The following is a 25,034-nucleotide window of genomic DNA, read 5'->3' on the forward strand; positions in this document are numbered from 1 at the left end:
AAGGCAGCCGACACCACATCAGTTTTTCTTGCTCTAACCTGTCAGGAGCCCCAAAGTAGGAGCCAGGTTCTGGTGGAAGAACCCCAGCAGTAGAAAGTAAATACCAATACGCCCTTGTAAGGAAAGAGATGAAAAAAGAGGGATGGAAGGAGGGAAACCAGGACTACAACAGTGAATAACCTCGAATAAGAAGTTATGTACTCACCATAACGTTCCATCTGAGTAGGTATCTTCATTTGTCTGCAACCTTTGGGTATCGGATCCAATCTTGGATCCGAGCCGGCAACTTATTTCACAGCTAATAGATCCGAGCTCTTGGCTCCTCCCCTTACCCACAACCCCCTGCTAACCCTGACTGACCTCAAATCAAGTTTGCCCATATATAAGCAGCTAACAGGCTAGATATGTCCCGAAGGAACTAAGGAAGGGACATCCAGAACTAAAATTCGAAGGTCAGGGGGAAGGAGGGGGGGATGGCTGCAGACAAATGAAGATACCTACTCAGATGGAACGTTATGGTGAGTACACAACTTCTTAATCTGAAGTAGGAATTTAATTTTTCAGCAACCTTTGGGACAGAGTCCCCAGCTACCTAGATCTTGGGCGGCCTTCATGGAAGGATGTTCCGGAGCACTGCGGAGCCAAAGGATGCTCTCCCTCTGGAGATAACATCCAGCTTATAATGGTTGATAAAAGTATGGGATGAGGACCAAGTGGCTGCAGAGCAAATATCATCCAACGATACTCTAGACCTAAAGGCAACAGAAGTAGATATAGAACGAGTAGAATGTGCACGTACTGCCTGAGGTGCGGGCCTTCCAGAACTTTCGTAGGCCAAGAAAATGAACTGTGATATCCATCGTGACAGCGTGACTTTAGAAACGGATTTGCCTAAGTTAAATTTGGCAAAGGAGATGAACAACTGGTCAGATTGTCTATGACCAGCCGTCCTATGAATGTAGAAGCGCAGTTGTCTGTGCACATCTAACGAATGCAATTTGTATTCTCCTTTGTTTTGGTACTTAGGAAAGAAGACAGGCAGGTTAATAGACCGATTGATATTCGCCTCTGAGGCCACCTTAGGAAGAAATGAGGGATTTGTCCTGAGATTACTCTATCCTGGTGGAAGGCCAAGTACGGGGGTTTTACACAAAGGGCCTGAAGCTCAGAAACTCTTTTTGCTATAGTAATAGCGACCAGGAACACCGTTTTCCAGGATAAGTACTTACGGTCAACCGAAGCGGCAGGTTCAAAAGGGGGATCTGTCAAGGCCTGTAAGACTAGTGATAAATCCCAAGGGGGTATAATGTCTTTGATAGGGGGTCTGAGCAAGAAAGTACCCTTGAGAAAGGTTTTGCACAATTTTGCTGTGATCAAAGGCCCTTATTCATGTCCCACATGGTAATGAGAAATAGCTGCTAGTTGAACCTTGACCGTTGAGCAGCTAGCCCCCTGATGAAAAAGACCTGTAAGGAACTCCAACACCATCGGCAACGATGCTGTGAAGGGATCTAAATTATGATGCTCCACCCAGATGGAGAAACGCTTCCACTTACTGCGATAGACCCTTCTAGTGGAAGGTTTGTGTGCCGCTACTAGTATGGCTTTAACAGAGGAAGAGATACCGGGAGTCCTGACTAGGAGTGGAACTAGAGCAGCCAAGCTGTCAGCTTTAGGCTGTCCAGATTTGGGGTCGGAAGACCTAGTGGGTGAGATATTAGATCCGGTAGGGGATCCAGAATCCAAGGAGGATTCACCAGGTGAGAACACAGGTAAGGGAACCACGTTTGACGAGGCCAGAATGGGGCAATGAGGATCATTCTGCTCCCCAACCGACTGGCTTTCTGCATGAGTTTCAGCATCAGGGGTAGAGGAGGATACGCATAAAGCAGACTGGGAGGCCAAGCATGCACCAGAGCGTCTCTCGGGGATTCCCCGAAGGGGGGAATTGGAGCAAATTAGCTGTTGCATTTTGTATTTGAGGGAGAGGCAAAGAGATCGCAACAGGGTTGCCCCAACACGTCAAAAATCCACTTTGCTACCTGGGGATTGAGAGACAACTCGTAAGGTGAAAGGATGGTGCGGCTGAGTCTGTCAGCTAGTATGTTGGACCGTCCTGGAATGTGCGTTGCAATAAGAAAGCGGTTGGTGGAGATTGCCCATTCCCACACTCTCACGGCCTCTCGACAGAGAGAATAGGACCTGGTTCCCCCCTGTTTGTTGATGTACCAGACAGCTGACATGTTGTCCGTCTGTATCGCAATAGTTCCTACAGGAAGAAGGTTGTGAAGTGCCTGCAACGCCAACAGCACCACCCTCATCTCCAGAACATTGATATGCAAAGAGGTCTCTGTCATTCCACATGCCTTGGACCGTCCTGCCTGAGCAATGCCCCCCCCCCCCACGCGAGGCGAGAGGCATCCGTGGTCACTGTGGCGAGGGGGAGAGGCGTGGAGAAGGGACGTCCCATATGGAGGTCCGGGGAGTGGAGCCACCACAAGAGAGCCCTCCTGCAAATCCTGTTGAGGGGAACAGGATGGCTTAGGGGGTCGTGTAGAAAGGACCACTGGACTTGAAGGGTCCACTGCAGGACCCTCATGTTTAGACGAGCCAACGGCAGAAGAGTGATTGCCGCCGCCATGGAGCCTAGAGCCCTCAGGACCAACTCCGCCGGTGGAGCTTCTAATTGGAGGATGGCCCGCACATGAAGCCTCAGGCTTTGCAGTCATTCCGCAGTCAGGAATGCTAGAAGGTACCTCGTGTCTACTTTGGCCCCTATGAACTCTATCACCTGGGTCGGCGCAAGAGAGGACTTGTCCATGTTGATAGTGATGCCCAGCCGGGGGGCAAGTCGAAGGAAGTAGCCCCTGGCTGAACAGAGTAGATGCCTTGTTGGGGTGGTCAGGAGCCAGTCGTCCAGGTATGGAAAAACCTGTATTCCCTGGAGTCTCAGGTGGGCCACTATCACTGCTAATACTTTGGTAAACACCCTGGGGGCTGTGGTGAGACCAAAGGGAAGGACCCTGAACTGGTAGTGACTGGCTCCCAGCCGGAAGTGGAGAAACCTCCTGGATCGTCTGTCCATCCGAATGTGGTAGTATGCATCCTTGAGGTCTACTGAGCACATCCAGTCGTTCTCCCGCAGAAGGGGGAGGATGGATTGAAGGGTGACCATCCGGAATTTTTGTTTGGTTACTACCAGGTTCAAAGAAGAAAGGTTGAGAATTGGCCTTAAGTCCCCCGTCTTTTTTGGCACCAAAAAGAACCTGGAGTAAAACCCTAATCTGAACTGGCCTGGGGGGATGGGTTGGATGGCTCTTTTTTTCTAGGAGCTGCTGAATCTCTGCAGCTGCTACCTCCCTCTGATCGGGTGGTACATCGGGGAGGTTTCTGATTTTGGGGACGTGATGCAGGGGAATGTGGTAACCTCTGGATATGATACGAAGCACCCAGCGATCCGTTGTGATGGACTCCCAATCTGCCAGGTGCCTCGAGAAACGCCCCCGACTGCCTCCAGAGTGGAGCAGTTGGGCCACCCCCTCATGGTTGCTGCGTGGGGCAATCAGAGAAGGATTCTCTGGACCCAAAATATTTCGGGCCCCCTCTGCCTCTAGAGCGGCGTCATCCATGTCCTCCTCTGCCACGGAAGGACTGGTTGTCCGGAGCAGGTTGGGAATGTTGCGATTTCCGGAACCACATCTTCTTCTGTCCCTTTTGGTTCTTGGAGAAGGACCTCTAGCAGAGAAGCGGACTCCGATGGCAGACAACGTCTTCCCGTCCTTTTTGCTCTGGACTAAAGTCTCGCGAACGGTCTTGCCAAATAAGGCAGAACCATCAAAAGGGGCATTCGCAAATGACGCCTTGAAGGGTTCCGCGAAGTCACAGTGTCGGAGCCAGGCCTGACGTCTCATGACTAGGCCTGCTCTGCTGGCTCTAGCGGCGCCCTCTGTGGCATGGGATAAAAGCCACATAGAGGTGTTTGATATTGATCTTAGAGTGGCCATGCGAGTGGAATACAACTGCTTGTCTTCTGCCGACATGGACTCCGGGGGGGAAGCAGCGTACTCTTTGATAAGATCTCACTGCATCCTAATGATATGTGCCATGTAGTTCAGGGACCTTACTGAGAAGGTCACTGAACTAAAGACCTACTTCCCTAGGCGATCCATCGAGCAGGACTCTTTGCTCGGTGGATGCACAGAGGGGCTCTCCTGAGCTAATTCCCTCTAGGTGGCTGCCACCACCAACATGGCATCTACGGGGGGACCCTTGCTCCAGTGGGACCTCTCCGAAGGGGGGCTCAGAATCTTATCGGGGCGTTTGGGAACTGGCTCCACAGTGTCCGGCTCCTTCCACGCCCTGGTGGTAATCAGGTCTACCAGGGGGTCGGCCAGAGGGGACACCCAAGAGGTAGACGGGCCTTTTTCGAACGCCTCCAGGAACACGGATTCATCAGAGGAAGCCTTGGGGGCAGACCCCCCCCCGATCCTAAGCATTCCCATGATGTCTCTGAAGGAGACATCCTCGGGGGGGTGATCTTGGGGAGCCTTCCCCGTCATCCAAATCCGTATCTTCTGTTAAGGACTCGGGGGAGTCCACGTGCTTCCTCTTACACTTCCGCTTGTGAGGAACATCCTCGGGGGGGGGCTGTCCGAGGACGACTCACTAGCAACGTCCTGTTCCAGTGGAACAACCTGAGACATCAAAGCAGGCAGTCCCTGAGGCCGAGTGACGGAAGCCTGACCCAAATGAGAGGAAGTGCGGGATGGAGCCATAGCAGGGAGCGGGGGCCTGGATGCTCTCAACAGTGCTCTCTCCACCACCTCGAATGCCAAGGGAGAGCTGCTCTCAGTGGGATCCGAGAGCCGACCCTCACTCGGATCCGAAGGGCGGATCGGAGCTGGCGCAGAGACCAACGGATCCGAGAGGCCAGTGTGCTCCGACCTGGACGGAGCCGAAGGCACAGTAAACCCCCCGGATCCGAAGCTCAGGGCACGGCTCCGAGAGCTCGGATCCGACAAGGATGGATCCGGCAAGCTCGAGGAGAGAGTCAGCACCGAAGTACCCGATACGGTCGGCGCCAACCCGACCCCGGCTCCGACACTGCCCGGCTCCGAACGCTCTGAACCCAGGAAGCGGGTCGAGAAGGAGCTATCAGGGCAAAATAGGGTGTTGAGCTCCCCCCCCGAGGGGGGGGGAGGCAAGAGCACTCCCATCTGCATTTGGGCCTGGATGAACCTTCTCATCACACGGTCCAAATCGGCTTCCGACAGGCTGCGTGTTGATCTCGACGAGGCCACGGAGGCAGGCCGGGAGTGACGCCTCGATGACCTAGATGAAGATCAGGTCTCCCCCTCCTCGGGACCCAGTGAAAAGAATGGAGACCGGGTCCGAGAAGGAGGAGAACTAGACCTGGAAGACCTAGAGGGAGAAGCCCGCTTACTGGGGGGGCTGACACGGAGGCCTCGGCCCTCCGCTTGTGGTGCTTCTCCCTCTTCTTTTCCTTCCTTGCCTCCCCCTCCTCCGGCGCATAAGTGGGAGTTTGAGTCCCGGCCGGGGGGAGAAAGGCAGGCGTGGCTGCCAGCAAGGCCTAGGAGGAGGCCACAGAAGTACCGGAGGCTGAAGCCGAATCCGGGGGCAAAAGTCCCGCCAGGATCAGCTTCGACCTCCGGTCCTTCAGTGCCCTGGGGTTGAATGCAGCACAAATCACGCAACCAGAGGATAGGTGTTCAACCCCAAGGCACCGGACACACCGAATGTGGCCATCCGCCGGTGAGAGCTTATGGCCGCACTCTGTGCACTTGGAGAAAATCAACTTTGGAGCCTCAGACATTTTTTTTTTTGACTACAAAAAAAATACTCACACGGAAGGCCCCAACTTACAAGTGCGCACACACAAACTACGAACCAGCGAGGGGAGGGGAGGAGAACACAAATTTACCAAAAAAAATAATTAAATATAGGATTTTTAACACTAAGGAACCTAAACACACACACTTTAAGGAGATTTTTATGTAAAAAGTAATCAAAACCACTTATCTTAGCAGGAGCTCCTAACCTAGCTGCTGAGTCTAAGCGCAGCAAACTAGATCGGAGGTCAGTCAGGGTTAGCAGGGGGTTATGGGTAAGGGGACGAGCTAGGAGCTCGGCTCTATTAGCTGTGAAATAAGCTGCCGGCTCGGATCCGAGATCGGATCAGATACCCAAAGGTTGCTGACAAATGAAGTTTCTACTTCAGATCATCTACATTTATGCTAAGTGTACACAACTGTACTATGTTCTTCTTGTTTCACTGTTGCAGTCATCACATTTGGGTTGATTCCCAAAGCTGAGGAAATGGGTGGAGGGAGTCAAGGAAACTAGGGGCTGGCTAGGATGCCTTGCAAGACCACAGAGGCAACCCCTGTCCTGAATTTGGAGAAGAGAGGCAGATGGCAATGTTTGGTAAAAGTGTGAACAGATGTCCAGGTGGCAGCCTCCAGGATGTCCCTGGTGGGGACTCCTCTGAGGAAAGCTGCAGAGGTGGAGGCTGCTCTGGTGGAGTGAGTCCTGACCCCCATGGGGGGAGGCTTTCCATGTAGTTTGTAGCAGAAATGGATGCAGTGTACCCATTTGGAAATGGTTTGGTTGGAGATGGCTTTGCCTTCTACCCCTGTAGCAAAGCTAACCAGCAACTGACCACACTTTCTGAAGGATTTAGACCTGTCTAGATAGAATCTGAGCTGTCTGTGCACATATAGAGAGCGCAGGATCCTTTCCCCATTGTTCTGGGGATTAGGAAAAAAGGTGGGCAAATGAATGGATTGGTTGAGAGCCACACTGGACACCACCTTGGGCATGAAGGATGGGTTAGTCCTGAGGGATATCCTGTCAGCATGGAAGATGAAGGGTTCCACAGCCATGAGTGCTTGCAGCTCAGAGACTCTTCTGGCTGAAGTGATGGCCAGAAGGAAAGCTGTCTTCCAGGAGACAAATTATAGCTCTGCAGATGAAGCTGGTTTGAAAGGGGGGTGTGGGCAGGGTGAGCTTTTCCAACATCAAGTTAAGGTCCCAATCTGGGGTGGTGTTCTTCTGGGTGGCCTCAAGTTGCTAGCCCCTTCTAGGAACTGCTTGATCAAGGGGTGTGAGGAAAGTGGCTGCTCAGTGGGAAAATGAGCAGAGATAGCAGAGGCATAAATTTTAATAGAGGAAAAAGAGAGGCCCCCGTCTAGTAGGTCAGCTAAGTAATCCAGGATGAGAGGGAGGGAGGGCTGTGCCGTACTGGCTCCCTAAGCCTGAATCCAGGTGCAGAACCTTTTCCATTTGTCAGCATAAGACGTCCTAGTGCTAGGGCATCTGGCCTCACGTATAACATCTAGAACCTGTTAACTGAGGTTGGCAGATTGATCAGAGGTTAGGTAATAAACCAAGTTGCCAAATTGAGTGTCTACAATTGGGGATGCAAGAATTCCCCTTCCCTCTGGGTCAGGAGGTTTGGAATTTGAGGAAGATGCCATGGTGGCACTGGGGCCAGGCTGTGAAGCAAAGGGTACCAGTACTGGTGAGGCCAGTCTGGAGCTATAATAATTGTCCTTGGTTTTTCCTCCTTTATTTTGAGCAGTACCCTGGATATGAGAGGTAGTGGAGGAAAGGCACAGACCGATAGATTGAACCAGGGGAAGGACAGGGCATCCACTTACCAAGCCATGCAGTGATGCTCCCTGGTGCAGAATTTGCTGAGCTGATGGTTGGTGTGGGAGGCAAAGAGGTCGACCTTTGGGGTGCCCCATTTCTGAGTTATTAGGGTGAAGGTTCTCCTGTTGAGCTGCCACCCGTGTGGGTCCATAATATTTCTGCTTAAATGGTTTGCCAGAGAGTTGAAAAACCTGACAGGAACTGTGCTAACAGGTGGAGTTGCATGGCAGAGGCTGTGTGCCAAAGGGTCATGGCCAGTCTGCACAAAGGGTAGGAGTGAGTCCTCCCTGCTTGTTGATGTGCCACATTACAGTGGTGTTGTCTGTTTTAATCAAGAGAGTCCCAGGGGAGAGAAGGGGCTTGAAAGCTATCAAGGTGTGCTGACCAGCCATCTTCTCTTTCTGGTTAATGTGCAGAGGGATTTGCTGTGGACTCCATTGGCCCTGTATGCACCTGCTGTCGAGGTGTGCACCCCAGACATAGTCTGATGCATCTGTGGTGAGGATCTGGGTGGCAGGGGGTGGTGAGAAAGGTAGTCCCTTGTTGTGGGAGCATGCTGTTGCCCACCAAAGAAAATATTTTCTGATGCAAGGAATTATGAGTCTTCAGGGCTTGAGAGCGTTGACACCAAAGGCTTTTTAGGTACCATTCAAGTCTCTTCATATGCAGTCTGGCATATGGAATGAGTAGTATGCAAGATGCCATGAATCCCAGAGCTTGTAGGATCTTCCTTGCAGATAGCTGGGGTCTGGTAGCTAGCTGAGAGAAGTAGCCTGTCAGGAAAATTTGCTTCTTTGGTGTAAGGAATGCCATCTGGGATGCTGTGTCCAGGCTTGCTCCCAGGAATATAATCCTTTGGGTGGGCACCTGTTTGGATTTCTTTTCGTTGATTGTGTACCCTAGGGTGGTTAGTAGGGACTTTACAAAGGCCAGGTGCTTGAGCAGCTTTTCATGGCTGTCTGCCTGAATTAGGCAGTCTAAGTATGGGTACATCTGGATATTCTTTTGTCTGCAAAAGGCAATGGCTGGAGCCAAACATTTTGTGAAAACTCTGGGAGCAGTAGATAAGCCAAAGAGAAGCACAGAGAACTGAAAGTGCTGAGATCCCGCCCTGAAACATAGATATTTCCCTGCATGATTCCCTGATAGGAATCATCACCCAAAGACTCCCTATGCTGTGGAACAAAATCCCGGTTTATGTGAGGCAGAGCACCTCGCTGGCCTTGTTCAAGAGGAATCTTGACCAATGGATGGGAGATCACAGATACACCCCAGGGGTTACCTCAGTGTCACTGCTCGACAGAGGCACAGCAAAATAATGGGCATAGTTTCTCCAAACTAAAGGGGTGGCGAAAGCCACAAAACTATGGGCTAGGCTTATAAATGCCCTCGGGCAGATAGCCTAGTATGAACCTATGAACCTATGAATGTGGAGGTAGGCCACTTTTAGATCTAGGGTGGCTAGCCAGGCATCCTTGGAGAGCATGGGTAGCAGCTGCTGGAGGATGAGCATTTTGAAATTTGGGATAACCAGGAAGGTGTTTAGAATGGATAGATCAATGGGGTGCCAGGTGCCCTCTTTTCTGGGAACTAGGAAAAGTCTGGAGTAGAAACCTTGGCCTATCTGTTCTGAAGGTCCAGTGCCTGGTGGGACAATGCCTGCTGAACCTGGGTGGCTGGACCTGTAAGAAATCCTTAAATGCCTGTTTAGAGTTTGCTTTTTCTTCCATCTTTTTTAAGATGACTTCTGCCTTAGTGCCAAATAAGTTGTCTTTGTGCAAGAAGGCAACCAAAAATTTAGATTTTACATGGTCTGGCAAGGGCTGTTCCTTAAGCCATGCATGCCTTCTAATGACAGATCCGGTGACTGCTGCACTACAAGAAGCTTCTACAGTGTCAAAACTACAGTGCAAGGTGTGTTTAGTTACTTGACTTGCAGAATGCATTAACTCTTGTAACTCTTTATATTCTGCACAAGCAGAAAAGAAGACATTTTTTGTTTGAGGAGTTCCAGGGTATGTTGGTGAAATTTTAGCATATGGAACTGACAATTTAGTGCTCGGGAATCCCTATCCGAGGGGATGGGATTCTTAGCAGAGGTTGCTTTAATCCCTTTAGGCCCTTGAGAAATTACCTCAGTGTCAGCAGTAGGATTTTTAAAAAGAAAACTCTATAGTACCTGTCTGATTTTCTGGGTGCAGGAGGGAGGGTGTCAGTAGTCAAGATGGATTCAAGAAAAACATCCAGGACTGGGGGGATGGCCAAGGGTCTGTACGGTGGAAGATCTAAGAATTCCGAGAGTCTCTTTTTAGACTGAGGGTAGTCCTGACTCGCCCAGTGGAAATGCTCCCTTAAGGTATGAAGGGTTTCCCCAAAGGAAAAATCCTCTGGGGGAGAGGCGGAAGGGATGGAATCCTCTACATCAGAATAAGTAGAGAGGGGTTGCATGTCTTCATATTCAGATGCATCAGAGTCATCTGACTCTTATTCAGACAAAACTAAAGGGGACAGATCTCTTTTCTTTTTGGAGGGGGTAACTTGGCTTCCACTGATCAGCATGAGAAGGTATTCCGCCATTTTAAGCATTTGAGACTGAAGCAAGGAAGCAGGTGCCTGAGGTTGGGTCATCGGTTTCTTGGGTGTGGTTTGTGCCCTGGGCCTAAGAAACTCAAGTAATTTTCGAAAGAACGTCAGTCGTGAAAGAAGATGTCGGTTTGTGTTGAGCATCAGTAGTATGAAGGACTTCCTTGGAAGTCGGTGCCTGCTCAGTGGCTCCGGACCCATCCAAGGTAGAGATGACCGCAGGATTCTTAGTCGAAAAATGAGTTTTGCAGCATACCAGACTCCGAAAGGGTTTCGATAGTGGCCTGCGAATCCACAGAAGTGGGCATCATGCGCTGCAAAATCGCCTCACTGAGGACAGGAGAACTGACGACTAGCTTAACGGAAGTGTCGTCAGAAAGTTTGGATTTGTGCGGTCTGTCTTTATCTTTACGTTATTTTAGGAAGATCTGCTATCAGATGGCTTACTGAAGCCATATCAGAGTTCGAAGACTGTAAGCGAAAATATCTAGCTACAATAAGGGCCCGACAATGGATAGCTCTGGAGTTGAACAATGCACAGAAGCGACAGCGGGGACGTTGTGGTCTGGGCCTAAACAAGTGACAGTAAGAATGAAAGTCTCGGTGTGGCATTTGCTTTCCACAAGCGAGACAACTGACATCAGTTAGTGCAAGAAAAAAGGATCCCCAACAGGGTACTTAGCTTTAGAAGACTTCAGCTTCAAGTTGGTAGACGAAACTCCGGTAGCAGCCGACCAGCACTCATGCTAGAGCTGCTTCTGCTTCAGGCTCCACGGCAAGAAAGACTGATGTAATGGCATCAGCTGCCTTACTTTATATTACTGATGACCTAACGTCAGTTCTGAAGCAACAGCAACCGAAGCAGAAATACTAAGCTTCTGGTATTTGGGCCGGCCGAAGGATACCCTGGCAGGGATAATCCAACTATGATGACTGCAACAGTGAAACACAAAGAACATCTGCACCGATTAGCTAGACAGAGGGACCAAGCTGGGAAAGATGTGCAGCAGGTAAGGGTGATAAATGTCAGTGAGGAAAATGTACTCACAAGCAAGGAGAGTGTTTTAAGCAGATGGAAAGAGTACTTTGAGGGACTGATGAATGAAGAGAACGAGAGAGAGAGAGAGAGAAAGAAGGTTGGATGATATGAGGGATAATGAAACCAATTAGCAAGTAAGAAGTAAGGGCAGCTATGAAGAGAATGAAGACTGGAAAGACTGTTGGCCCAGATGACATACCAGTGGAAGCATGGAGGTGCTTAGGAGAAATGGCAGTGGAGTTTTTAACTAGATTGTTTAATGAAATCTTGGAAAATCAGAGGATGCCTGAAGAGTGGAAATAAATTGTTTTTCTACTTATCTTTAAGAATGAGGGTGATGTGCAAGGCTGCAGTAACTACAGAGGGATCAAATTGATCAGTCTCAGCTTGAAGTTATGGGAAAGAGTAGTGGAAGCTAGGATAAGAAGGGAGGTGATTATTAGTGATCAGCAGTATGGTTTCATGCCGGGAAAGAGCACTATAGATACAATGTTTGCTCCTGAGTGTGTTGATGGAGAAATATAGTGAAGGTCAGAAGGAGCTGCATTGTGTCTTTGTGGACATAGAGAAAACATATGACAGGGTACCTAGAGAGGAGTTGTGGTATTGTATGAGGAAGTCGGGAGTGGCAGAGAAGTATGTAAGAGTGGTACAGGATATGCACGAGGGTAGTGTGACAGTGTTGGGAGGGTGGCCTAATGGTTAAGGTGTTTGCCTTGCAAACACAAGGTGCAGGGTTTGAGTCTCACAAGGGATAATTGGCTAGGCTTAAAAAGGCTCGCAAGGGCAGTTAGCTTAGTACTAATCTATGAACCTATGAACCTATGGTGAGGTCTGCAGTGGGAGTGACAGATTCATTTAAGGTGGAGGTGGGATTATATGAAGGAACAGCTCTGAGCCCTTACTTGTTTGCAGTGGTGATGGACAGGTTGACAGACAAGATCAGGCAAGAGGCCCTGTGGACTATAATGTTTGCAGATAACATTGTGATCTGTAGTGAGAGTAGGGACCAGGTTGAGGAGACTCTGGAGAGGTGGAGATATGCTCTAGAGAGGAGAGGAGTGAAGGTCAGCAGGACTAAGACAGAATATGTGTGTGTGAATGAGAGGGAGGATAGGGGAATGGTGAGGATGCAGGGAGTAGAGTTGGCGAAGGTGGATGAGATTAAGTACTTTGGATCAACAGTTCAGAGTAATGGTGAGTGTGAAACAGAGGTGAAGAAGAGAGTACAGGCAGGGTGGAATGGGTGGAGAAGAGTGGTCAGGAGTGATTTGTGACAGACGGGTACCAGTAAGAGTGAAAGGGAAAGTATACAAGAGGGTAGTGAGACCAGTTATGTTATATGGGTTGGAGACGGTGGCATTGACAAAAAGGCAGGAGTCAGAGCTGGACGTGGCAGAGTTAAAGATGTTGAGATTTGCACTGGGTGTGACAAGGAAGGGCAGTATTAGGAATCAGTATATTAAAGGGTCAGCTCAGGTTGGACAGTTTGGAGACAAAGCCAGAGAGGCGAGATTGCGATGGTTTGGTGCTGAGCAGGGATGCTGGGTACATTGGGAAAAGGATGCTAAGGATGGAGCTGCCAGGTAACAAGAAAATAGGAAGGCCTAAGATAAGGTTTATGGATATAGTGAGAGTGAACATGCAGGTGGTTGGTGTGACAGATCAAGATGCAAAGGACAGGAAGAAACAGAAACGGATGATTCGCTGTGGCAATCCCTAATGGTAACAGCCAAAAGAGAGAAGAAGAAGAAAACTTCAAGATTGACTTATCAGTACAACTCTAAGAAAACAAATTAAAAATTACTGATTCAGTACATGAGGTGTATGCATCCCATATAAAAGCACAAAATAAAAGCAGTCTATATAAAAATTTAAATGAAACAAAAAATTGAATGCGATTTTTCATTACTGTGTAGAATGGAAAAGCACTGCCAAAATGGAAGAAAAACATTAAGAAATAATACAGAAGTGTAACTGCTATATAGAAGTTATGTCCTTACCATAACGTTCCATGTGGAGTGTTCATCTCGCCTTTGTTCTTACACCTGGATTCGGAGCCGATCCTCGGCTCCGTGTCGGCCACTTGGCAAAGCTCTGCATCGAGAAGAAGCTCGAGACCAACCTAACTCCCACAATCCCCCTCTGCCTTTACCTCAGATCTAGTTTGCAAGCAAACCAGCAGAGAACAGAAGAGAGCATAGCACATTCATGCCAAACAAGAATAAAACTATTTACATAGCACAACAACTGCTCAAGGCAGAAGCAGGAGAAACAAACCAGGCACCTAAACTGGACGTTCTTCCTGAGGGTGGGAGGGTGGGAATGTAAGAACAAAGGCGAGATGAACACTCCACATGGAACGTTATGGTAAGGACATAACTTCTATATGTGAGAGTGTTCAATCTCGCCGTTTGTTCTTACACCTGGGTAGTGTCCCTAGCTCCATGTTCCTGAGGAACTCAGGGGAGAACGTTCCTGAGCACAGTGGAACCAAAGGTTGCCCTGTCCCTAGAAATCCTGTCTACTTTGTAATGAGAAATGAAGGTATGTGGTTTAGACCAAGTGGCAGCCGCACAAATAGTGTCTAACGGCAGGCGAGCTGCATGAGCCAGGGATGTAGATACTGATCTTGTAGAGTGCCCTTTGGGCTTGACAGGTAAAGTTTGTTCAGAGGCAGTATAAACAAAAATAATACAATCAGAAAGCCATTTGGACAGGGTTCGTTTTGTAACTGCCATACCCTTCTTGCTGTCTGAGAAGGCTACAAAGAGCTGGTCTGTTTTTCTGTGATCCTTTGTTCTGTCCAAGTAAAATCTGAGTTGTCTGTGAACATCTAACTTGTGTAACATATATTCCAACTTATTGGAGTGGTTTTTGAAAAAGGTGGGTAGTTCAATGGACCGATTAATATTATTAACGGAGCAAACTTTGGGAAGAAAGGATGGATTAGTGTGAAGAGATACTCTGTCAGGGTGAAAAATCAAATAAGGATGTTTAACTGAAAGAGCTTGAAGCTCCGATACCCGCCTGGCCGATGTGATAGCCACCAGAAAAAGGGTCTTCCATGACAAAAACTTCAAAGGACAGGAAGAGGCTGGTTCAAAAGGTGGTAGCATCAGCTGTGACAAAAGAAGGTTAAAGTTCCAAGGTGAAGTAGGACTTCTAACTGGTGGTCTAATATGGAAAGATCCTTTTAGAAAGGCCTTACACAGTCTGTGAGCCATAATAGGAGCCCCACTTTCTCCCACATGAAAATTTGATATGGCAGCTAACTGCACTCTCAAAGTGGCAGGAGAAGCCCCTTGGTGGAACAATTCGGTTAAAAACTCCAAGACCTTATTCAGAGGAGCTATTAAAGGATCCAATTGTTGTGTAGTTGCCCAGTGCACAAAACGCTTCCATTTACTAGTGTAAATCTTTGTAGTGGAAGCTTTATGAGAAGCCACCAGGATATTTTGAACTGCAGGGGATAGAAGATCAGACCTGGCTAAGAAGGGAAGCGGAGCAGCCAAGCTGCTAGTCTGAGGGAGAGAAGCGACGGGTGGAGAGCCCCTGACGAGTGGGTCAGTAGATCCGGCTCTGGGTCCAGGATCCAGGGTTCCCGCATTTGGTGTGCCAGAAGAAAGGGAAACCATATTTGACGAGGCCAGAATGGGGCAATGAGGATAATTGTCCTTTGCAGGTTGCTGGCTTTCTGTAGAAATTTTGAAATCAGGGGAACAGGAGGAAAAGCGTACAGGAGACCCGGGGGCCAATCGTGAACCAGAGTGTCCCTGGGGACTTCCCCTGGAGGGGGTAATAGGGCAAAATAGCTTCTGCATTTGGCATTCATTGGAGACGCAAACAGATCGCAGGAAGGCTGGCCCCACTTGCGAAAAATTTCCTTCGCAACTGATTGTTTGAGGGAACACTTGTGAGGTAACAGGATGGCTCTGCTCAACCTGTCCGCTATGACGTTGGATAACCCCGGGATGTGCATTGCTATCAGAAAGCGACCCGTGGACTCCGCCCATTGCCAGATTCTCATGGCCTCTCTGCATAGTTGGTAAGACTTGGTTCCCCCTTGCTTGTTTATGTACCAGACTACAGACATGTTGTCCGTCTGGACTGCAATTGTCCCTAGAGGAAGAAGGGGAGCAAAGTGTTGCAACGCTAGAAACACTGCCCCCAACTCTAGAACATTGATGTGCAGATTGCATTCCAAATTGGTCCATTCGCCTTGGACTGTCTGTCCCTGAAAGATGCCCCCCCACCCTATCAGGGAAGCGTCCGTGGTCACCGTTGCTGTCGGAGTGGGCAGCACAAATGGTCTTCCGCTGGAGAGATTGCAAGTCCGGAGCTACCAAGCCAGGTGTGATTTGCATATGTTTGTGATGTGGATTTCGTGTGTCAGGGGTAACTTTTGGAACGACCATTGTGCAAACAGTAGCCATTGAAGAACTCTCATGTGCAGTCTTCCCAAGGGTATCGCAATGAGAGAAGCTGCCATAAGACCCAAAACCTTCAGAACCAGTTTCGCTGGGGATTTTCTGGATGAAAGAAGAAGAGATATATGGTTTTGTAGGGAGGCTATCCTTTCTGGGGGAAGCCTTAGAATTAAGCAACGCGTATCCAATTCTGCTCCTATGAATGAGATATGCTCTGATGGCTGTAGTAAAGATTTTTCGAAATTTACGGAAATTCCGAGATGAACACAAAGTTGTAGTGTGTAATCCCTGGCCTGAATCAGTCGACGCTCGGTGGTGGCAGAAAGGAGCCAATCGTCCAGATACGGAAACACCTGGAATCCCAGGCGTCTCAAGTGAGACGCTACCACTGCCAAACATTTGGTGAAAACCCTGGGGGCTGAGGTCAGACCAAAGGGCAGGGCTCGAAACTGAAAGTGACTGGCTCCCAGCCGGAAGCGCAAGTGATCCCTGGACGCCCTGGCCATCTTGATGTGGTAGTATGCGTCCTTTAGATCTACTGAGCACATCCAGTCGTCCTTCTGTAAGAATGGAAGGATCGATTGAAGCGTGACCATCCGGAACTTTTCTTTCTTGATGAAGGTATTGAGTTTGCTTAGGTCCAGAATTGGCCTCCAGTCCCCTGTCTTTTTTAGAACTAAAAAGAACCTTGAGTAAGTTCCGAATCCTCTTTGGTCCGCTGGGACTGGTTGGATGACTCTTTTTCTAGCAGCTTTGAAATTTCTGTAGCTGCAGGGCCTCGCAGATGGGGCAGCACATCTGGGAGTCTTTTCTGTGGAATTGGGGGCAATAGGAAGGGAATTTTGTAGCCTCTGGTAACAACGCTTTTTACCCAATTGTCTGATGTAAGATTTCACCAGGCCTGAGGGTATAAAGCTAAGCGACCCCCGACTGCCTCCAGAGCAGGACAGTCGGGCCTCCTCTCAGGAGTGCTGGAAAGGTTTCCCGGGGAGTGTATCCCTGTCACCTTGGTTTTGCGGACCCCCTCTGCCGCCAGGGCGGCGTCTTCCACCTCTGCCCCCCCTCTGCCTCTGGAGGGTATCACCCTGTGCCTGGGAAAGAACCCTGGGGTTTTCGAAACCACATTTTTCCACCACGTTGCCCTTTGGGGTACGGTCTGGATGGGGTGGAAAAACGGACTCCGACAGCAGACAGAGTCTTTCCCTCTTGCTCACACCGGGTAAGGGTCTCCTTTACTTTGGGGCCAAAGAGAGTGGCACCATCAAATGGGGCGTTAGTAAAGGAAGACTTGAAGGCTTCCGCAAATGAACATAAGCGCATCCAGGATCGTCTACGAAGAGCAATCGCTGAAGCTGCTGCCCTACTCGATCCTTCGGCTGCGTATGAAATCAGCCTCATGGACGAGTTTACAATAGATGTTAGGGTATTGAGATGTGCTGTAACCTTCTCTGAGACAGCAGCATCTGTAGTACCCTGGAGGGTATCTCCCAACTCTTTGATTAGATCCCTCTGTAGCCGTGTGAAATGGGTCAAATAGTTCAGGGATCGAATAGAAAAAGCCGCTGAACTAAAAATGCGCTTCCCATATCTGTCCATAGTCCTAGAATCTCTGTTAGGCGGATGGACAGATGAGGAAGATTCAGACATCTCCTTTTTCGTGGCCGCTGCCACCACCATAGCGTCCACTGGCACTCCCTTTGTCAGATAAGCCTTATCTTGGGGGGCAGTAATATATTTGTTAGGCTTTCTAGGGACTGGCTCCACCGTGTCAGTTGTCTCCCACGCCCTTCGAGCAATCAGTTCCATCAACTCATCGAAGGGCGGAGTGACCCAGGAGGAGGAAGGGCGAGCATCGAATGCCTTCAGCAAGACTGACTCATCCTCAGAAGGGGGGAGGGATTGCCAATCACCTCTCTGCTTTAGGATCTCCAGGATGTCAGAAAAGGAGACATCCTCTGAGGGTGACTTTGGGGACCCTTCTGACTCATCTAAGTCAGTGTCCGATGTCAATGATTCTTGTGGAGAATCTAAGTGTCTCCTCTTACACAATCTTTTCCTCGGAACTTCCTCGGGGGGGGCATCCGAAGAAGCCTCCGAGGAAGAGGGGGCACCCTCTAGGGGTGGCTGAGACACTGGTGCTCGACGCTTAGATGTAGCCGTGGGTGCAGAGGAGGATAACGGCCCTTTATGGGAAGGAGAAGCTGTTTCTGCTGAAGTGGTTGTCTGAACAGACAACACCTTCCTCATGAGTTCGAAGGCCCCCGGGTCCCGAGTCGAGGTATCCCCCGGTTCCGAAGAAGTCGGAGGAATTCCCGAGACAGGCATCGACCCCGAGGACGGAGCCGAGTCGATCCGAGCCGAGGCCCCGAGAGGGAGTGTCGGAACCGAAACATCGGTCCGACTCTCAGTCCCGGACCCAAGGATGGATCTTCGGCTCCGAGACTCCGGTACTGGATCCGACTGAGTCGAGGTGAACGGTACCGACCGAGAAAAGGACGTTTCCGGCACCGAGGGCTCCACAATCACCAGGTCAGCCTCTCCCGGCTCCGAAGACTGGATAGGCCTCGGAGGAGGAACAGGTGGAGATAAGGGAAGGCCTTCGAGTCTCAACACCAACTGGGAGGAGACAGAGATGAGTTTGGACAAGGCTCTATTCTCCATCAATTTCTGCACCACGCGGTCTACATCGGTGTCGGAGAGGGGCCTGGAAGAACGCGTCGAAGGAATCGAAGACGGAGCCGACCTCAAAAGTGCAGGAGGAGTAAGCTCCGTCACCGGTTCCAAGACTCGAGGCTCGGTAACTGACAACAGTTCAACACTCGGCCCCGAAGTCTGTGGAACCGGTGATCGAACTTTGAATGAAGAGCTCTGAGCCGATGACTTGGGCTCCGACGTCTTCGATTCCTTCGAGGATTTAGATGCCTGGTCTGATGCATCCAGAGCCTCTTGGAATGCAGGCTTCAAAAGGCCCCTATCCATACGTTTCCTGCGCCTATCTGTCATGACCCTTCCACTGAAAGAATGACAGATAGAGTAGTCTTCTTGCAGATGGAGAGGGCCAAGACAGTAGACGCAGGAACTATGATGGTCTGTGACAGACATCTTCTGTCCACATTGGCACCGTTTGAAGCCTGATTTAGCTTTTTCTGACATGTTAACAAATTCCAATCCAAAAAACAGTGAAAAGCCAGTAGTAAATGTCTAATCCAGTAAAGAAAGTCAAAGCCAGTAATATTTGTCAAATCCTGTTAATAAAGTCACATCCAATAGTCAACTCCAGAAAGTTAAGGGTGGGGTAGGCCCCGAGGGAATAACTCAAGAAGTATATAAAAATTATATATGGAACCGAGAAACCCTCGATACACTACTCACACACACACACACAGTCAATCTTTAGAAAAGTTTGTATACAACAAAATAATAAAAGAAATATAAGAAATAATCAGTCTTAGCTTTGAGGTGGCCCGAGCTCATCAAAATGATGCGAACGTTGCAGCGGCAAACTAGATCTGAGGTAAAGGCAGAGGGGGATTGTGGGAGTTAGGTTGGTCTCGAGCTTCTTCTCGATGCAGAGCTTTGCCAAGCGGCCGACACGGAGCCGAGGATCGGCTCCGAACCCAGGTGTAAGAACAAACGGCGAGATTGAACACTCTCACATGTTATGTTATGCATAAATTACCTAATAATTTAAGTTGTACTCACTTAAACTAACATGGTCCCTGCCATGCTACAAATCAAGATACCAAGTCTATCATACTAAATGTACTATAAATTACTATTTTGGCATACAAGTTTATAACAAATTATTACATTGGTTTTGAATCTTCAAATCTCGCACAGTCAAGACCAATTCAGTAAAGCCCTAGTCAGTGAACCTCAATAACAGGCTGAGATTATATTATATAAACTTACTTTAGTCATTTGATCTGCATCTGGCCGAACAGTTGGAGTTACATTTAACAACATCTTCACATGCTCACGAACTTCTTCAGGGATCTTTTGAAGTTCTTTGAGACCTAAACGACTGAGCTATCAACAAAAATTGTGAAAATAAATACAATGACATAAGACAATATTCTTTTCAAAATGCATTTACACAACAGATCACAACAGTGTATTTTAACAGTCATCTTATTTCTCCAGATTCTTTGTGAATTGTCCTAGCTCAATGCACTCCTAAACTATGTTACCTACATCTGCCAAATTAACCTGGCTGCTACTGCACAAGCTCTGTAACCAAATTTGAACTCACACTTTATCTGTGAACTACAACTTCCTCAGAAAACATAAAATTAGAAATCTGGGCAACTTGTCGATTCTGTTTCTACCCCATAATCTCACTAAACAGTAACATGATTCAGCTCACTACAATGAATTATTACTGTCTACCTTCTTACAAGTTTCTCCCAGTTCAGCATCCTACTGCTGTTTATACTACTGGGAAATTTATAAAATGGTGTGATCCTAGAAACACCCTTTGGAGATGCATGTTTTCCTGCATCCCCCAGTTTGGGTGCTCTATTCCCCACACCCTTGATCTCTAAATATACGACTCTGACATGGCACCGAGACAGAGAAGATAATTGTATTTACTCTTCCCTGAGTAGAGGCAACCTCAGAGGGAGTATACTTGAGAGATTTAGAGCATGGAAACAGAACCCTTACATCAGAAAGTGAAAGGGAACTGGGACAAAAGTTTTTATTTTTGATAATTTTCTGCAAAAGTCAAACAGGGCAGTGGGATAATGAATTCAGGAACTGTGGTTGCAAGAAGCTTGTCATCAGGAAATCAAAACTGATCCCATATGGATCATATGTCTTAGACAATATGTTAACTGACATGCAGTACTGGTTTCTATGGGAACATATGGGTAAAAGACAGAATTCTGGCGAACTGCATCCTACCAAGATGTCATTATCAAAACAAATGAAAGTATCCTAATACTGCACTGAACAGAAAAAGAAAATTTAATTGCTTCAGTATTTTCCATCATTTAAGAGTTGTACATTTAATCTTCTTTCACAATAATTTCCTCAGCCAACTCCTCAGATGCTGGGTTTAACCATCAAATAGGGGAAGGAGTGGAAGTCTCAACTGCAGGATGACAGCTCCAGAGGTGATACTGGGGAGTATGCAACTTAAGTTGCAAATAATGGGGCACAAACTGACAGAATCACTCTATGCCGGGAGTAGACATGAGGAATGGGCAGAGCATAACAACAAAATCAATCCCTTGTAGTAAGTATGATTCTATACTGGGATAGAAGTCTCCTCTCAGACAGTGAAAGAAGATCAGATTTGGTCCACAGAGTGAGGAGCAACTCCTGACATCCAGGATTAAGGACAGACACAAGCAGCAGACAATAGTCGGCTGCACTGAGACCAAAACTTAAACACATTTAGATATTATCTATAAAATACCATAAAAACTATTACCATAATCTGTACCATGCTATAAATCAAGATACAAAGTCCATCCTACCACAAAGTAAGATATTTAAATAGACTATAAATGACTGTTAGTATACAAGTTTATAAGAAATTAACTCATTGGTTTTGAGTCTTCCAAGTCTCGCACAGTCAGTACCAACTCAGTAAAACCTTTATCAGTGAACCTCACGCATAGGTTTAACATGATTCTGAAGGAGACAAGTCCTGGTCTCCTTGTTCTTATTGCTCTCAGTAGCCATGTTTTCTCAATGCACCAGGCTTGATGATGATGATCCAGATACATGCCAATCCAAAGATGGTTTCAATGAATGTAAATAAATAAAAAAAAAAGGCCTTCAGCAAACACTGAAACATTTATTTTCTGCAGGGGGACAAGCCCCCCCCCTCCCGAATTATATACAACTCAGAGGTTGCATAATGGTGGAGAAAAAGGCAACTCCACATTTGTCAAAGGTGGTTTTGGTGAACTAGCTTTGGTTTCTTTGCATTTGCTGAAATCGCCTTTGATGGACTGACATGCTCCCAATGATCCAACAGTCAATCAAAACTGGAAAAGTACAGTTGTGTACACTTACTATAAATGTAGATGTTTGAGTGTATTCACTGTTGCCGTCATCACCTGTGGGTTATCCCTCAGCTGGCCCGAATACCAGAGTCAATGTTTTTCTGTGTCGGCTGTTGTCTTTTGCTGACTGACGTCAGGTCATCAGTGTTATAAACCAAGGCAGCTGATGTCATTACATCAGTTTTTCTTGCCCTAACCAGTCAGAAGCCCAAGTAAATATGGTAAAGTGGTCCTGGTTGTTAAAGGCCACCGTTAGAAGCTTATGACTCCCTAAAGAAAGAAGATACAAGGGGCAAGGAGGGAGGGAAACCAGGGCTGCAACAGTGAATACACTCCAACATCTACATTTATAGTAAGTGTACACAACTGTTCTAATGTTCTTCGTGTTTCACTATTGCAGTCATCAGCTGCGGGAGGATTCCCAAAGCTAATAAGAGGGGTGGTAGGATTAGTAAGTCACCTAAGAATGGGTCAGCATGCCCTGCAGAGGCAAACCCTGCCCTAGCCTTAAAAAACAGAGGCAGGTGGTAATGCTTGGTAAAGGTATGGACAGAAGTCCAGGTGGCAGCTTCCATGATGTGTCTGGTGGGAACTCCTCTGAGAAATGCTGTGGAAGTGGAGGCTGCCCTAGTGGAATGGGTATGAATAGACTTAGGGGGTGGTTTCCCATGTAATCTGAAATGGATAGTGTGTGATATCCATTTGGAAATGGTTTGCTTTGAAATGGGCTTCTCCTCTGCTCCTGGGGCAAAGCTAACAACTAATTGGTCTGTTTTCCTGAAGGGTTTAGTATGGTCCAGATAGTGTCCGAGCTGTCTGCATGTCTAGTGAGTGCAGAATTATTTCCCCCTTGTTTTGAGGGTTAGGAAAGAAGGTGGGTAGATGTATGGCCTGGTTGAGAGTCACATCAGATACCACCTTGGGCATAAAGGAGAGATTAGTCTTCAGGGAGACCCTGTCTGCATGGATAAATGATGAAGAGCTCAATGGCCATCAATGCCTGAAGTTCTGAAACCCTTCTGGCTGAGGTGATAGCTAGTAGAAGAGCAGTCTTCCAGGAAAGGTATCTTAGTTCTGCTGAAGCAGCAGTTTTGAAGAGTGGTAAGATTAATTTTTCCAAAACATAACTCAGGTCCCAGGTTGGCGTGGGTGGCCTTCTGGGAGGTCTGAGAAGCCCCCCTGAGGAATTGTTTGATCAAAGGATGGGAGAGAATAAGGGCTGATCTGTGTCAAAATGAGCTGAAATTGCTGAGGCGTGGATTTTACTAGAAAATACGGAGAGACCACTGTTCAGTAGCTCCGCTAGGTAGTCCAAGATAAGAGGGATGGAAGGTTGTGAGGTATTGCCCCCTCTGGACTGGCTCAGGAGCAGAATATTTTCCATTATCCTGCGTAAGATTTTCTGGTGCTGGGCCTTCTGGCCTCTGTGATAAAGTCTTGGATTGTTTGCTTAACAGGGGTCCCTTGTTTGCCTTTAGAGTATTAGCCATACTGAACGTATTGAGAATCTGCAAGTCTGGGTGCAGCATCCCCCCCCCCCCCCAACCAGAGTCAAGAGGTCTTTGATCAGGGGGAAGCTGCCTGGGAGGCTGTAATGTCAGGCTGCGCAGTAAGGGGTGCCAGTGTTGTATGGGCCAATCTGGAACAATGAGGATGGCCTTTGGTCTCTCCTCCCATATTTTGAGCAGTACCTTGGGAAAAAGAGGCAGAGGAGGGAATGCATACACAGAGGGAGTTCCAGGGAAAGGTCAAGGCATCCACCTTCCACGTTAGGTGGTGATACTCTCTGGTACAGAATTTTTTTCAACTGATGGTTTGAGATGCGAAGCAAAGAGATCCAGCTCCGGAGTCCCCCACTCCTGAGCGATTTTAAAAAGATTTTTCTGTGGAGCTGCAATTCATGGGGGTCCAGTAAGTTTCTGCTTAAGTGGTCTGCCAGGGTGGTGTTGATCCCTGGTAGGTACTGGTCTATTAGGTGTAATCCCATAGAAGAGGCTGTCAGCCAGAGGTTCATGACTAGCCTACACGGAGTGCAAGATTGGGTCTCTCCCTGTCTGTTGATGTACCACATTACTGTGGTGATGTCTATTTTGATAAGGAGAACCCCTGGTTTGAGATGGGGCTTGAAGGATGTCAGAGTCTTTTGTACTGCCATCATTTCCCTTCTGGTTGATGTGTAAGGGAAGGTGCTGAGCATCCCAAAGACCTTGGGTGCACCTGCCTTCTAGGTGAGCGCCACAAGCAATGTCTGAGGTGTCGGTGGTAATGGTCTGCTCGGTTGGGTGGAGGGTGAAGGAAAGACCCTTGTTCTATTCCCAGGCTCCTGCTCACCAGAGAAACTCGGCCTAATACAGGGGAGCAGAGGGAGAGATCTCTCTAGATGTTGAGAGTGCTGACACCAAAGGTTCTTTAGATACTACTTTTCTCATGCGAAGCCTGGTCACAGGAATTAAAAGGATGCAAGATACCATGTACCCCAAGGCTTGCAGGAACTTCCTTGCAGTGAGGTAACCTCTGGAAGACAGTAGAGAGGCATGAAGCTCTGCTTTTCTGGGGACAGGTAGGCCATTTGGGATGCTGTGTCCAGCAGTGCTCCCAAGAAAATGATCATCCTGGAGGGTGTTTGCTTTGATTTTTTCTCGTTGACGGTGTACCCTAAGGAGGTTAGAATGGTTTTGACAAAGAGGAGGCCCTTGAGTAACCTTTCTTTGCACTCTGTCTGAATGAGGCAGTCGTCCAGATAAGGTAAACCTGTATATTTTTCTGTCTGCAAAAGGCTATGGCCAGGGCTAAGCATTTGGTGAATACCCTGTGAGCAGTAGATAAGCCAAATGGTAGCACAGAGAACTGAAAATGTTGTGAGCCTGCTCTGAAGCTCAGGAATTTCCCACAGGATTCCCTTATGGGGATGTGGAGGTAGGCATCTTTTAGGCCTAGGGTAACTAACCAGGCATTCTTTGTCAGCATTGGCAGCAGCTGCTGTAAAGTTAGCATTTTGAGTTTGGGGACCACCATGAAGGTGTTCAGAATGGATAGATCAACGATGGGGTGGCTAAGTGCCCTCTTTTCTGGGAACAAGGAATAGTCTGGAATAAAAGCCTTTGCCTGTTTGATCTGAGGGGACAGGTTCTACTGCCCCTTGGGATATGAGAGTTTGGACCTGTACAATGCCTCTGCCCACTGACTTGGATTCAAGTTTGGGTACCCTTTTGAAACTGGGAGTTCATTGAAAGAGAATTTGTATCCCTAAAAAATTATCTTTAAGACCCACTGGTCCTTTGTTACAGAAAG

General features: G+C 48.1%; 1 protein-coding gene across 3 annotated transcripts in view; it reads right to left on the bottom strand.

The window, feature by feature from the left end:
* SCYL2 (SCY1 like pseudokinase 2) overlaps window positions 1-25,034 on the bottom strand; it is a 1,725,360-nt gene that overhangs the window by 871,381 nt on the left and 828,945 nt on the right. For all 3 annotated transcript variants that reach the window (XM_044087896.1, XM_044087898.1, XM_044087897.1), the window contains exon 7: window positions 19,639-19,755. In XM_044087896.1, coding sequence (XP_043943831.1) covers window positions 19,639-19,755 — 117 coding nt within the window. The remainder of the gene's footprint in view (window positions 1-19,638; window positions 19,756-25,034) is intronic.

This window comes from Protopterus annectens, chromosome 11.part0 (genome assembly GCF_019279795.1).
Source record: "Protopterus annectens isolate FY-2018-M chromosome 11.part0, PAN1.0, whole genome shotgun sequence".
NCBI classification, from domain to species: domain Eukaryota; kingdom Metazoa; phylum Chordata; order Ceratodontiformes; family Protopteridae; genus Protopterus; species Protopterus annectens.